This window comes from Falco peregrinus, chromosome 3 (genome assembly GCF_023634155.1).
Source record: "Falco peregrinus isolate bFalPer1 chromosome 3, bFalPer1.pri, whole genome shotgun sequence".
NCBI lineage: Eukaryota > Metazoa > Chordata > Aves > Falconiformes > Falconidae > Falco > Falco peregrinus.
In genome coordinates this window covers 108,738,881-108,753,557 of record NC_073723.1, presented here as the reverse complement: position 1 = coordinate 108,753,557, position 14,677 = coordinate 108,738,881, and the positions used below count along the sequence as shown (strand labels likewise).

Sequence of the window (14,677 nt, the reverse complement as noted above, 5' to 3'; positions counted from 1 at the left end):
GCACAAAGACCTCATTTGCTCCAAATCACTTACAGGTTCCTTTAACACCACAACTTAAGATCTTCTCTTGCCTGCAAGCAGCAAGACATTTAACATTCACATTTTGAACGTCTAATAATTTAGTTTTCACTTTTATCAGTTTGAACAAATAGAAGTCTGAGGTTTTGCTTTGCTTGTATACAGATACTCCGTTTCTGGATTCTGAGCCACTCAAGTACGTTCACTATTTCTGTATGGGAGGAAAATGCTTCTATTCAAACGATACTTCAGTTGAAAAAAAACCACACCAAACTTGAAACCATTTCTGTTGCCAGCAGTGTTTGCTCTTTCTCCCCATTTTCCTTATAGAAAGCGAACATACAACTGGCCCCGACTGCTAGTTACAGCCTCGCAGTCGTACTAATCTCACACATGACAACTCAAAAAGCCACGAAGATCCCAAAAGATTTCCCAGCAGATGCCCTGACACAGAAAAGCAGTTCACTTTAGCGATCAAAAATCATTACGAGCTGCCCAAACACACAGCATTATATCGTCTCTCCGAACAAGGGGCACGGACCAGGCCTTTTAATTCCTATCAAGGTCTTCTTGCTGTCACCATCCTCTCCGAGCTGCGCTGGAGGAACAAGCATTCTTGTGCTACTGCAGATACTTTGTGCTTTACCTCGCAGAGGACAGTCACACCTACTTGGCTTCTATCTTGAAGACAAGACAAACTTACAGGTTTTTAACTTTTATTGGATGCTTCCAACTTTATATCTAACAATATACAGATACTCGTTTTTTCATTGTTCCATTCACATCCTCACATAGTTCAGCCATTCTGTCACATCAAAATAATAATAAAAAAAAAAGCACAACGGAAATAAAATAAATTTGTAAGCTGGAAAAATACATTATAAACTTAAATTCAAGAAACATTCTCTTTATAATTAAAAACCTACTTGCAATAATTAAAGTAGGATTTAAAAAAACCCTTGGTTTTCATTTTTAAATAGGTGGCCTTTGTGTATACTTTTTATCATCTCATATGTACAACCCCAACCAGTATCTCTGCCTACCTGTGACAGAATACCTGAAACAAAACAAAAAAAGACATTGAAAAGGAGGTTTTAAACAAACAAACAAAAAATGATCAATATTCATTTTCCAGGAAAATACAGTATAATCAGTTTTAAACACATGCTTCCCTCATCTGTATTAAGGCCTAAGAGACAGAAGTGCTTTAATAAAAGCAGACAGTATGAAGAAAAGTCCTTCCACTTTTCTCTTCAAATTCCTGTAACAGCTCATCTATTTCATTTTCCATGTCTTCTGTGTGCTGTATCTAGAAGAGAAAAAATACTAAGCAACCGGACTCCAAGGACATGATGTAGTTTAGAAAACTGTAGTAATTCCATGCTTTTGGCTCCCTGTGCCATCTAAACCAGCAGGCTGCACCAAGCAGTGCAGCGCCGGGTGCTTTACTGAGGTTCCCAGTATTCCCAAACATTCAGCATCACATTTATCTGCACAACCTTCCTTCTCCAACCCACTGAACCAGCAGTTAACTAGTACTTTGTTGAGTAGGTAACATCCATCCTCACTGGGTAGCAAATGGAAGCTTCAGAATAGTTACAAGCACACTGAGCAGATGACTACAAGTTCAAGTCCTTGAACCCTCTTAGGCTTTTTGAATCTGGAAAGGAGTTAAGACCAGAATAGATGACACGGTCTGGAGTGAAAAACCAGCCCATCGCCACGCTGGAATAGCTGAACTGGTGGGCTTGGCAGTGCTGGGTTAACAGTCGGACTTGAGGCTCTTTAAGGTCTTTTCCAACGTAAATGGTTCTATAAACTCATCAACCTGTGCACTGTAAAAGTCAGGGACCCTTTCCCTGTTGTCTCGACAGTTACAGCGACTGGTTGGAGTGCACCAATTTCAGCCTCACAAGCTAGGTCCCCAGTTACAGATGACAGAAACATAATTTTTTTTCTTCCCCATCATACACGCAACAGGGTGGTCCTACAAAACACACCTACATGGGATGTTTTGCCAGCATATCGTGATTCAGAATGCAACCCTGATGTTTAAAACCCACGTTATTACAACTGCTTTGGAAATAGAGGGCTTTGCCAAAACCCAAGTGTTTGGAGTGTGGGCTCCACGCGGGTAATGGTTACGTGCAGTGCTTTGCAATACTGATTTTTATGCAAGCTATCAACGCGCTGGTTTGGAATGCAAATGCAGAGTCCGCTTCGCAAACCACAAACTCAGTAGCAAGTCACCCACTTGCACAACAGCTCCACAGGTAACCGGAAGAATTTGGAAATTTTCGTCTCTCGACACGGATTTTACCGGAACAATTTTTGCAATAGGCAGCACCTTTAAGAAGGACTAAGCAACCCCCAACCCCTGTGCAGTCACTGGGTGCAAGGTACCCACAGGTGAGGAGCCCTCGCTACTTACACACTGGCAGAGCTCACAGATAAGGAAAGCACCCAGGGTTGCCTCCTCATGGTTATCCTGAATGTCCACATTGATCACATGTACTGGTTGACATGTCTCCTGCTCTCTGGAATTTAAATCTATTTGAAAACAAAACACACGTAACAGCAACACTTTGGGTGGAATGGTATCATGTTTTATACAGAGTATTCATAAGATTTTAAAAATACATGAACACTGTCCGCCTCTGCTTTCTCCAAACTTGTTTTTGCAAAATAGTTTATTTCATATTGTCTTTAACAAGAGTCCCTCTTATTTCAAAATGAAGAGATGGATTTTCAGAACAAAAGAATCCAGTTCTGTAGAAGGGTAATGACAGTTTATCTTGATCAAGAGAAGTTACTGCTCACCTTTCCTCTGACAGTCTTTAAAGATAGAGATCAAGATTCTTGAAAGTCAAGAATGATTTTGGGCTTCCTCACCTGGAGAATTTTAATTGCCCATTCTTTAGAAAAAAGGACTGTCCATCCAACACTCTGACAATCAAACTGCACGGTGAACTCCTACAAGTTGAGCGCTGACAGTCACATTAGACAATTTTAGCTTTCATATGTTCTGCTTATTAACAGGGGGTGAAAGGGGAAAAATAAAATGTAATTCTCCTACTAATCTATCCATGTATTATTGTTACGCCTCTCTAAGCTTCTTAAGCTACAAGTTGTTCTGTCCTAACACCGTTCAGCAACTTCGTTTTGGCAAATTTGTTGAGGCCTCCGTTTTAAAATCTTTCACATCTAGAGCCACGTGGGAGCACTCCAGCCTTCTTCCTTTCACTGGTCAGTTATGAAGGGCGTTACCATGACGCTAGAGATGCACAGCTGGAAAATCAGCAAGTGGTTGCTCTTCATCTCCCTTCCTCAGGATACCCACCTACGGCATCAGCGTGCAAGCTGCTTTCTATGGGAGACATGCTGAACTTGACGCTCCATTCAAGTACCAGCGCAGCTGCTCTTAGAACTTACCAACACGTTTCCAAACGCTTCACTCAAATGTTCAGAACACTAATTGCTCAGCTCACAGAAGCCCCAACGTATCGTGTTCTGTATTGTTCGTGACATGACCACCGAGGATCAAAAAAGGCAAGGCACCAGCCTTTTAAAGAATGAGCATGACACTAAGACAGTTGGCTGGTCTTTGAAAGGAAAGGAAACACTTTAAACCCCACATAAGCCTGTGGGTTCTCAGCCCAGGAGCTGAGTCACTGCTGAAACCCCACGACTGGCAGGGAGCTCACACCAAGCGTTGCTGCACGGTGCTCGTGCACAACCCGGTCCCCAATTGAGATTCTTCTGGCACATCCCACTTTGACTCATTTAAGGGCAAAGCTGTAGCACGTTTGCAGAGTGTTAACCACGCTCAAGAACAGTTTCTCCACCTGTACAGGAGGTATTTATTGTGGATAAACTGCTTGGTAGGTCACGGGACATCTTGGGAAGGGAAACTGTATAGGAAGACAGCTTAGCTGCTCCATCAACCCAGGGTGACAAAACGCTTATCACATGCCACTTGCTGGTTTTCTAGATCCGTAAGCATTTCCAAACCCAGCATGGATGTGAGTTTCTCCAAATGCTTGCTATCTCCTTTTGTCAGCCCTTAAAACTGCTCTACGTACACATTCTGCGTAGCTGCCAACACCAGCATCTTTCAGAAGTATGTACCAGACAAGTGATGGCTGAATAAGGTCCACGTCCACGGACCGTGAGTTCTGGGCCCTGCTGGTGTGCCAGCGGCAGGAGTCAGAGGGGACAGAGATGTTCCCAGGTTTGTGAAGGACTCCAGAAAGGAGGGGGGGTGCAGGGGTGGGGGGAGGGAAGCAGCACTTAAGTTAACTTGGTCAAGGTCCTTACCTTCTACTACTTGATCATAGACTCTTTCTTCACACGTTAGGATCAAATCAAAAACATCTTTGCAGTTCTGGAATCTTTCTGGTCGTGGCTTGATTCTCTTATTTCTGTCCAACATGTGTAAAATCCCATTCTGTGTGTATCTGAAGTTGCTTGAGTTAAGTACCTTTACTTTAAGAAAAGTCATGTTTTTGAGCAAATGACCAGTACAAGTTAAATTATTACTGTACCTTCAAAATAAGACTCTTTCTGCTTGCAAATATAAAGATCAGTGACCACTAAATAGACTCCTAACGTGGCAGCACGACCCCCATCAGGGTAATTCGTGCAGCTTGTGGTTTTCAGAGACCTGGTGTTGTCATTAGTACAATGGCAGAGACAGCTTTAAAGGCCCTCAAGAGCAGGGTTCTTCAGAAGGACAACTTTTCTTGGGCAACTATTTTTATATCCATAACGCTTAGAAGATACAGACTTAGCCCTTTGGTTGAGCAGGGTGTCCTACATTCCCCGAAGTCACTGCCCCCGGCTCCAGGGGGCTCGCAGTTCTATGGTGTGCCTGGTGTCAGCTGCACATCTGCACAAAGTCCTCCTCCAGCCTCACGTTTACGCAACTGAGCTTCCAAAGTAAATCACAGAAGCATAATCCCTTAAAAATATCCCAAGATATATAAAGGGGAATGAAGAAAAACACTGACTTTATGCCTGTCACAGCTTCGGTGGCTGTGTGAAAGGGACGCGTTATGCTGCTCGGCAGCTATATTTAATGCTGGTAACTGTAACCCCGAGGCTCAAATTTACATCCTGCATCCCCCCTTTCAGGATTCACTAATCCCACCGTCTTCTCAGCCTTCTGGGACGTGCAGTTTCACTAGGGGCACGCCAGGGTTGACTGTCACACGAACCTGCTTGGCCGACTAAACCCAAACTCCGTCGGAAGGCAAAGTTTTATGGGTAGGTTAGGAATACCAGGAAAGGTTTTCATCAAGAAAGCCTGCAAACTGATGCATCTCTCCTTTGCGTTGAGGCAGCAGTATTTTTAGCCATCTAAGTATATATTTTTAAAGTAAAATAGCAGTAAGGATAACAGTCCTTGAGATAACAGCAGGATCCCAAGCAAAAAAAAATCCATCATTAGTAGCAAGTACGTAAGAGGTTGCCTTGGCTTATTTGCTTGTTGAAAAGGTCGTGTACGTGTACATACCTAGCAGCTATTTTAATTCTTTTCAGAGAATGGTCCTAATCTTTCGTACCAAAAGACCAGCAATTTTCTGGCTACCTTTTCGCAGTTGCCCTCTGGTATCTCAAGTTCTGCTGCTCTGCGTAGCCCCAGCTCCACCTGCTAATCTATACGCTTCAAAGTGCTCTCAAACATTTTTCAAGCAAACGGCCTCCAAAGCTTTTAAGACTTCCAGATGTTTAAGCTTATTAAAAATTAAAACCCATCTTTCCACCTGTAAGACTCTACTTTATATGGGAAATATGTTCAGTTCTCTTCTGTGTCTGCATCACTGCACTTTACTTGACTAAAGAAAATTTCAATTTTGAATCACAAATGGGATGATATGTTGTTTATCACACATGTATGTTGTCAATTCTCTCTCCGCCAACTTATACTGCATTTCTTTTCTTCAGGTCACCCTCACTCCACACCCCCCCAAGCCTTTCACCACTCCTCTTTCCCCAAAGATTTCTCCTTCTATAATTAAAGAATTGCCTTTCATAGCACAAAGCTCTCTCACAAGCAGCTCTCGTGCTCCAGCACCCACCACTTCCTCACAGCACCCCTGTAAACTCCCCTTGGGTTTGTCATACATGGAAAAAAAAACAAAATCCACTTCAGTGTAGCCATTTCAGACCGCTCATTATTTGCAAAGCAGGAAAATGACTGCACCAGCCATTTCCCAAACACTTGTAAACATCTGGGTGTGTTGCTTTGTTCTGTTTGAAGGCGAGTCCTTTCTGGGCTCTGTAGCCCTTGTTTCTACATCATGCAGTTCAAGGGGGGGGAGAAAAAAAAAATCCACAACATCCCACACACTTTTTCGGTTGTGGGTTTGGGGTTTTTTTTCCCCTTTCTAGGATAAAATGTTGCTGGCATCTGTCCCCTAGCTTTCCTGACTGAGCTTGGAGACAGAATTACGCATATTCCAAAAACCCACACAGTCAAGCTTTCTGCTTCACACAGTCGAGCTTTCTGCTGCCAACTTACTGCTATTTTTTTTTTTTCCAAGGGTCCATCTGCCTATAAAAGGAGACTGAAATAAGCAGTTAAGATTCATGACACTCTCATATTTGGTTGTCTGAAGTCTTTTTCACCTGAAAAAACCCTCGCATACCATCTTTTCAGCAAGCAGGGGGATGTGATCGGCATGATTGCTTTCAGGGCATAATCATAACCCAGCTTCCTTCTCTTTGTGAGCGCAGGCAAATGCAAAGATAATCTGACTTATTAATGGTTTCCACTATACTGCCAGATGTTGAATCATGTAAATTGAGACTCTGCTTTCCTTCCAACAGATCCCACCTCCATGCTCTCTACCCTGTGCATCTCTACTCTTTCTTTTCAGCAGTCACTTCTTCAGAGGGCACTCACAAAATTTGCACCTGGCTTTCAGTGCTGTCATGTCGTCTGGCCATAGCAGCCTTCTCAACACTATACCATGCTTGAGAAGTCAACAAAACGTATACATTTATCTAAGAGGCCTTCATCTACGGCAATCTCTTGGTATAGTAAATCCATCCCATTTTTACAACTAGTCCAATTCGGATAACACCTTTATTAGAATAACTACACTAAACAGATCCACAATATAATAAAGTTTATGCACGACAATGCAGTAATGGAAAGGCTTGATATAAAAAGGAGATGTTGCGATACAAGTTGAATTTTTCCAAGACACAGCATTGTTGCTCATTCTTACGGTGACAGCTATACCAAACTATTTCTCCTTCCTGGTTCTGCATTCCCTCCATTTACTCAGGGATATCCTTTAACAAGGTATCGATGAAGATAAAGACATATTTTAAAAAAGTTATCCCTCTGTGTGTTTATATTAAACCCCTGAAGTTTCATAGCTTCTCCTACCCAAGCCTCCAACTGCCGTCACAGACACCAGAAACACCTTTCACCACCCACTCCATCGGTCGCTGCCCGACACGCGCGGCTAACCATACTTTACCCCTCTAATCCATCTATCAGCAATTTGCTCACCGACAGGACCAGAGGGTATTTGAGCGATGAGCACTCGCTGAACGACGCCTATAGTGAGACAGCAGTCTCTTCCCTGCTTCTCCAGCACAGCACAGCCAGCAGCGACCGTTACAAGCAGCCAACACAGCCACCAGTCCGGTTTCGTTCATAAACCCAGCTCACGGACAAAGCAAGACCAAGCAGATTCTACCACCTGCCTGAACACCAGCCAGCGATACCGATGCATTCTCTCTTCTCTCTCCCTCTCATTTAGCATTTGCTTTTGCAAATGTCCTTCTGTGCGAGTGTTTGCTTCAAAACCTCTGGCCAATATTACATGACAAAAGGACAGGCACAGGGAGCCACTCTGTGGCAACTATAACAAAGAAGATACCGGTGGTCCACAACATCCTCTCTAAACGCCTCTGCCATCCTCCCAGGCAGCTCAGAAGTTCTAAAATCCCCAGATGTTTCTGTGTTTGGCAAGTCCTCTCCGAAAGCCTCTATTGAAAGCAATTTCAATTCAAGATACTGCATAAACTAGTCTCCCCAAACACTAGTAATTTCCAGAAGCTTTACAGAACTGAGCCTGTTTGCTGGTTTTACCCACCTTCCACTGCTGCCCTAAAGTAACTGTTTAACAGATCCACTTTGCAAAGCACGAGTAAGCCTGGGTAGAAACTGCGAAGAGAAGCTTTTGGTAAAGTGAAACTGGCATATGGGAGAACAGCCCCAGATTAATGTAGATAATCCTCAGAAGCAGAAGTGTTTTCTTGTTCAGTATATCCTCATAATTATCTTCACACGTTATGATTAGAATTCCTTGCTCTCATCTCCCAAACCCGCACTATATGTCAGAAAGCCTAAAATAAGGTCAAAATTAAAAGAAAAAAAAATTCTCTACCCCAAAATACTATTTTTCAATGTCCATATACACCACTCCCATGTCAAAAGATAACCGTAACAACTGCTTTGCTTTCAAAATGTCCAACTTACTGTTTTGCCGATAATGTTTCTTGTGCAGCTGAACAGAGTTGCGAAGGTTTGGTGGTAACCAGGCTATGAAATTCAATAAAATGTAGACTGGTTTTGTTAGGAAACCGCATCCTTATAAACCTGAAAGATATTTCTGGCTAACATTTTGTGAAAACTATTATGGGAGATTCACCAAGAAAAAAATAATCTAGGGGGGGCAGAAATAAAAATGCACGTGGCTTATTCTAACATCAGTTAGCCCCTTAACACTGTGTGATGATTATCTCTGTCAGAGGTCAGCCGAGTAAAACATATTCTAAAGAAGCAACAGGCAGACTTTGGATGACAACAACAGAAGCTTCTCCTATGGATGCTACGTGTTATTCCAATGAAAATTAACAAAAAAAAAAAACCCAACAAACCCCAACCCGCTCTTGCACATTTACACTCTCGCCTAACTAGGTTTTCCAGGGTCCCGTCTGTCTTTTTGTAACTGTTAAAGTTGTACTGAATATGCTCATACAGTTATAAAAAAAATAATTACACCATGAGTGATTTTTTGTAATGACTTCAATGTTAGCGCTATCTCCCCATCTACGCCTCTTACCACCACACTCATTCTCCTGTTTCACCATGTTTGAGAACTGCGGTTATTCCAAGTTCTACTTCAGAAGCCAGCTTTTTAGGAAATTAAAGACTGTCTTTAGACTAAATTGTCTACAAAGAATTAAAGGGAATCTAGTAGGAAAGCAACATGGAGTTTCTCTGCAGGGATAGAGTACACTTTTTTTTTTTAAATAGCTCCTGGATAAAATGCAGCATATTCCCCAAAGACCTCCACACTGAGACTAATTTCCCCAGTACATCAATATTAAAGCGGACTGCCAGCACCTGAAAGAGTACTAAATCTGCATTAAAATAGCAGCATCAGATTTGACTTCCCACTAACAAGTCCCCCTCCCCTCCAATATGCAGTGCTATCTATGTGTCACACCAAATGCCATTTTAGACCTTCCATCCCTTTCAGACCTCAATGTTTTTTTTCGTCAAATACACTTCTCAAATAGAAGTGCAAGAGGACAGCAAGAAGAAAGCTTAGAAAGAGAAAACAAGCTTACAAAATAATGTACTGGCTGCAACTTGAGCGTTTATCACCAAACAGGCTTATAGAAAATTACTTAAGAAAACCAAGTTTTATTGGCATTAAATAAAAACAGATACTCTTGTTAGGGCACAAAGCATATAGCAAGATACAGGGTACAGAAAGCAACTAGTCCACACAGAAATTATTATGGAATATGTCTAGAGAACCTGTACTTGAGGTTGACAAAAAGCAACAGATCAGTAAAGAAAAAAACAAAACCAGGAGGCTTTGATAAATCCCAAGATCAAACAGTTAAAAGTTGAAAGAGGTACAACACTGCACAACAGTTGACAGATTTGAATGTGTCTACAGTACAGGATCACTGCTCCTCTCCCACAGCAGTAGGAATCAAGAACAGCTATTAACTTCTTTGGGAACACATCCTGTTAATGGTGAGGTTTTTCCCCCCAGTAACTAGGATGATGGGGCTTCCACCTACCCTCTCAGTTTGGAGATACAACAAGATTGCAGAATTCTGAGTGAGAAATTTGGGAAAACGGGACGGGCTAAAATCAGAGTTGGACATCACCAGATGAGTTCTGTTTCCTACTCAATTACGGTTCCGCAGAGCTCAGCGCCCAACTGCAGTCAGAACGCTCCGTTAATTCAGCAGGGAGATTGTAACAGTAGTTCAACCTCAGAGCTTGATATTCAGAAGCAGACGAACAGGAATGCCCATCACCTTCGGCCATCTAAACTGCCTATTTATAGAAGACCGGGTATCTCAAAATTTGTAAACCACCACCCAGATACCAAGCACCAGGTAAGAAATGAAACTTCATTTCATGCCTACTTCTTTACACCAAGATGCTTTAGTATACGATACTGCATTTTAAGACAAAGGCTTCTTTGTTTTTGTTTCTTACCACTACTGCTTACAGAGCTGCGTTTTAGCGGTGGCATCGTTGCACCTAGACAATCTACTTTCAGAAGTATTTTTCATACCTTGAGAAGAAATTTAGATGCATTCAATCATGCAGGTTTAGAAGGCTGTACGTAAGCTTCTACATCTAAGGTCACCAAGGCAGAAAGTCTTGCTTCAGTCGGTGAAAATGAATCTGGTACATCTGTAGTATAGCTACTCTGTTTTAATTCTTCCACCCCACACACAAAAACCCACCATCTAAAACACTCTTTTCTCTCCTCTTGGCATAAGGGGATCCAACCAGGTCCCATCAAGATGACAAGTCTGCAGATGACTACACTTACCTAAGTGTTGCCTTATACATTTATATAGCAGTATATTGACCTACTTAAGTTTAAATCCTGTACGATAAAAGGAAAATGATCTCTCACCAATCAAAGCATTCAGTAAGTTTCATTTTAACTCCCAGGTGAAACAAATTCACATGTGGCTGGAGTGGAAAGTTTTGGCGTGTATACATTATAGTCATCTAGAATTAACTAGAGACCAATTTATTAAACATAATTGGGCAAACTACATTTGCTAAAATGTATATGCTTTTGAAGGGGAAAAAATACTCTTTAAAGTAATAACTGGCACCCAGAGCTTCGACATCTTCCAACAAATCTGACATGCTGATTATTCATTTTGGTGCAGCTGTTATCATATTCGAATACTGCAATTCTTCTTTGTGAAAACACAGCAGCAGAGCAGAACATTTCTCACGCTAGTATGAATGGCATCTGCAGGTCTCTTTTCCGTATCATCTTAATTTATTTGTTAGTATCTGCATTATAAACAGAAGATGCATTGTATTAAACCCTGCTTGGCAAAATGCCTAGGAACTAGACATTTCTATAAAGGAATTGGGGGGGGGGGGGGGGGGGGGGGGGGGGGGCGCAAGACTGCCTGAACCTTCTTCCACCTTCAGAATCAGTTCCTTTTACAGGGAATAAAAGACTATAAATGGGCATCAACACTACAAATTTGCAGTTGTAATTGCAGTTGCTTGGAAAGTAAGAACTGCCTACATTCCACATCCAGAGTGCAAACTGCCTTTCGTTTGGAATTGAAATTGTGTGTTTTTAGTACAAACCAGAGCTTGTTCACAAGTTTTTTGTGACACTGTGTAACTTAGTTATAATCTCAACACTGACAATATGCCACCCCAAAATATCACAAAAATACTAATTTGGATTAAATAACATTGCTGATAACATTTGTGTCTGCATTAAAGACTTGCAAAGAATTGAAGTGTCGCTTGGTTTTCATTGCTAAGGCCAACTACACGCAGCATTTCTAAGCTGCACAGATAAAATCCACCCGAGCATGCTGACAGCAGTTGGCCCAAACACAAGCTAGCCATGCTCGTTCCCCAAGCCTGGCTGAGCCCTAAAGCTGAGGGCGACATACCCACCCATGACCAAAATAAGGAAAAATCTTTAGGTTAGCCTAGAGCTCAAGTGCCAGAATGACTTGTTGGTGTTGAACAGCTAAAACTATATTTGAGGATGAAACTGGACAGATACAAGCTGTCAAAGGGGAAAAGAACAGGAGCAATAGTGAAGTCCACTGCCAAAGAGCAGGAGAAGGGCTGCCACAGGCATACCAAAGGGACTACCAGGAAGACAAGGATACCAGAGGCAGAATACAACAAGATGACTTCAAAGATGTGGCATGTTTGACCCTGCCACCAAACAGCTGACTACGCACTTCATCCAAGTGTGTACTTCAAGAGGAGTTTGATTTTGATTGCTGGAATCTACAGCGTCTTGGCCACTTGGCAAGACAGCTCAAACCCACTGGTAAGTCCAGTACGTGACATGGACGTGTAATAAAGGAATATAGAAATCATTATCAGGAGTAGCAGGCAAGCAAGAGGGTTTGTAAGTACTACACATTACTTCGGGGGGGTTGTAAGTATCATACATTACTTCAGGGGGGTGTAAGTATCACACATTACTTTTGGATGCTCTTCTCAGGTTTAGCAACAAGTGGCAGATTTCAGATGAGCAACAAATATCATAGGGCTGGGCAGGGGGAAGTACTTTGAGGTAGCTGTGAGGAGAGAGGTCTGAGAAAACACATTAGTCATTCCATTTAACGTCTCAGACAAACAGGGTTTGCAACAACCATTTTCAAATTGGTTTCCGCTGTTGTCATTGCTTTGTACTGCAAAACTCACAGGTAATTTTCCACTAAATGGAATTACAGCTGGATAGAGTAACTCGGATAAAGCAAAACACAAGCATTAAAGAACTTCAATCAATTAAGCCATTTCATTTAACACATTTGGGAAACCTGAGAACACATTCATAAAGACAGCAGGAGCACTTTTAAACGGCAGCAAGCAGAGCAAGAAGCGTGCTGGATGAGGTCTGCAGTCAACATTCCTTAGTGCAACGCTACAAACAGGATACTGAAGAATAGAGGGATGTGGGTAATCCACAGCCTGAGTAACAACTAATTTTGCAAAGCATAATACACGAAACTCGTGTGCCTTGGGTAAAAGCTTCTCACAAGACCTTCTCACACTGGTCATTAGTATGTCTCTGTTCTTGCATTAAATCCTAAAGATGCTGAAGGCTGCCAGTTCTGTCACTGGGTAGCAACAAAGCTAGAACATCTTCCCCTCAGCCACACCCCACCTTCTGAAAATGCAGTCCTTTCATGACTTTGGGCTTTTTCCTGAAATGATAGCTATGCTGTGCCAATTAGAAGTATATGGCAGCAAGACAGCCTGAATTTCCTCCCTACATCCTCAAAAGAGACTTCAGTAATTAATACTACTTCTGATTTTAATGCTACTTTCACTACCTTGCATCAAATCAGTCAAAAATAAGTACCCCTTTAAGTAGCAGCATCACGTTTGGGAAAGGTAATCATCTAAACCAAATAGAAATATGCATTTAATTCCCTCTTTTGTTGACTTTCTCTCAGAAGTTTATTGCAGATTTTTTTTTTTCTTTAAAAGAGCTCTCATGTATATGAATTTCTCAGGGCTGACGGAGCTGTATCTGGGACATGAAGCCCTTCAGACACTTCTTGCATGTACACCAGCAGCATACGTGAGCAAGATCTTCCATCAAGAATTCCATGCCAGCAATTATTCTCTGTATCGAGTGGGATTTTATAAATACAGTTCTGTCAGCCAACTTGCTTCCACTGATGGCAAGTGAGAAACTGGCACACGCCTCTCCTGCCATTCCCCTGCTAGACTTCCAATTTGCACTGCTAAATACTCCTTTATATGTTGGTCCATTGCTGAAACCTTGCTATATTTACTTTAGTTGAATAAATCTGGCACCTGGATCCCCAAGCACCAGAACAATTAATATCTGAAATGCATAGAAGAATATACGCTATTCTTCACAAAACAGTCATCTAAATAATCCTGCCAATGCTTGAAGCACATGCTTGCACACGCTCTTGTGAACTCCAAGAGTACAAGGAGTACAACCAGTATCAAATGGTAACAACGGCCATCTTACTCAGATTTCTCTTACCTTTCACATTTTTCTGATCTTCCTTCTATTAAGATGTGGGTTATTGATCACGTTTCCAAATGCATCCAAAGTTTCCGAACAATCTTTCATTTCTATCTGCTAGAAGTTTTCAGAACGCTCCTGTAAGTAGCTGAAAGATGGTTTATGCCATGGTATCTGGACATGGGGCAAGCTACACACACGTGAGTTTCCAAAAGGCTTCATGGAAGTGGGTGACATATAAGCTATCTCAGATGTAGATTATCAGAAAAACGTGGCACAGTTCACTCAGTTTCTATGATTTGTACCTTTGGCAGTATTGAGACATTTTTAAGATCAGAATCATTAAACAAAAATGATGAAGCATCAAACTTCCACTTGCTCTTCCACACCTAGAAGTGTTACAAGGTCTTACATGAACATAACTTGTTCACTCTAAAGTTAAAAGCATCAAAATTAGTTGCTGAAACTATGAAGATTTATTTCTTCCCAGTAATGAAATGTCTTTCTTCACAGTAGTTTTTTTCTAAACTATGTTCTGTAACTTAAGCTGTTGGCTTTGCTGCAAGTTTCTAGATGCTTTAGTGAAGGTAGTAAATAAATTAAAGGATGTTTTAGTAAAGGTTTAGTAAAGAAGCTATGATTTC

General features: G+C 41.7%; 1 protein-coding gene across 1 annotated transcript in view; it reads right to left on the bottom strand.

Annotated features, from left to right (window-relative positions):
* Window positions 1-717: 717 nt before the first annotated feature.
* SSU72 (SSU72 homolog, RNA polymerase II CTD phosphatase) overlaps window positions 718-14,677 on the bottom strand; it is a 29,234-nt gene continuing 15,274 nt past the window's right edge. Inside the window, exons 3-5 of the mRNA XM_055798826.1 lie at window positions 4,336-4,475; window positions 2,450-2,568; window positions 718-1,327 (exon numbers count right to left, since the gene is read on the bottom strand). Coding sequence (XP_055654801.1) covers window positions 1,226-1,327; window positions 2,450-2,568; window positions 4,336-4,475 — 361 coding nt within the window. The 3' untranslated portion in view covers window positions 718-1,225. The remainder of the gene's footprint in view (window positions 1,328-2,449; window positions 2,569-4,335; window positions 4,476-14,677) is intronic.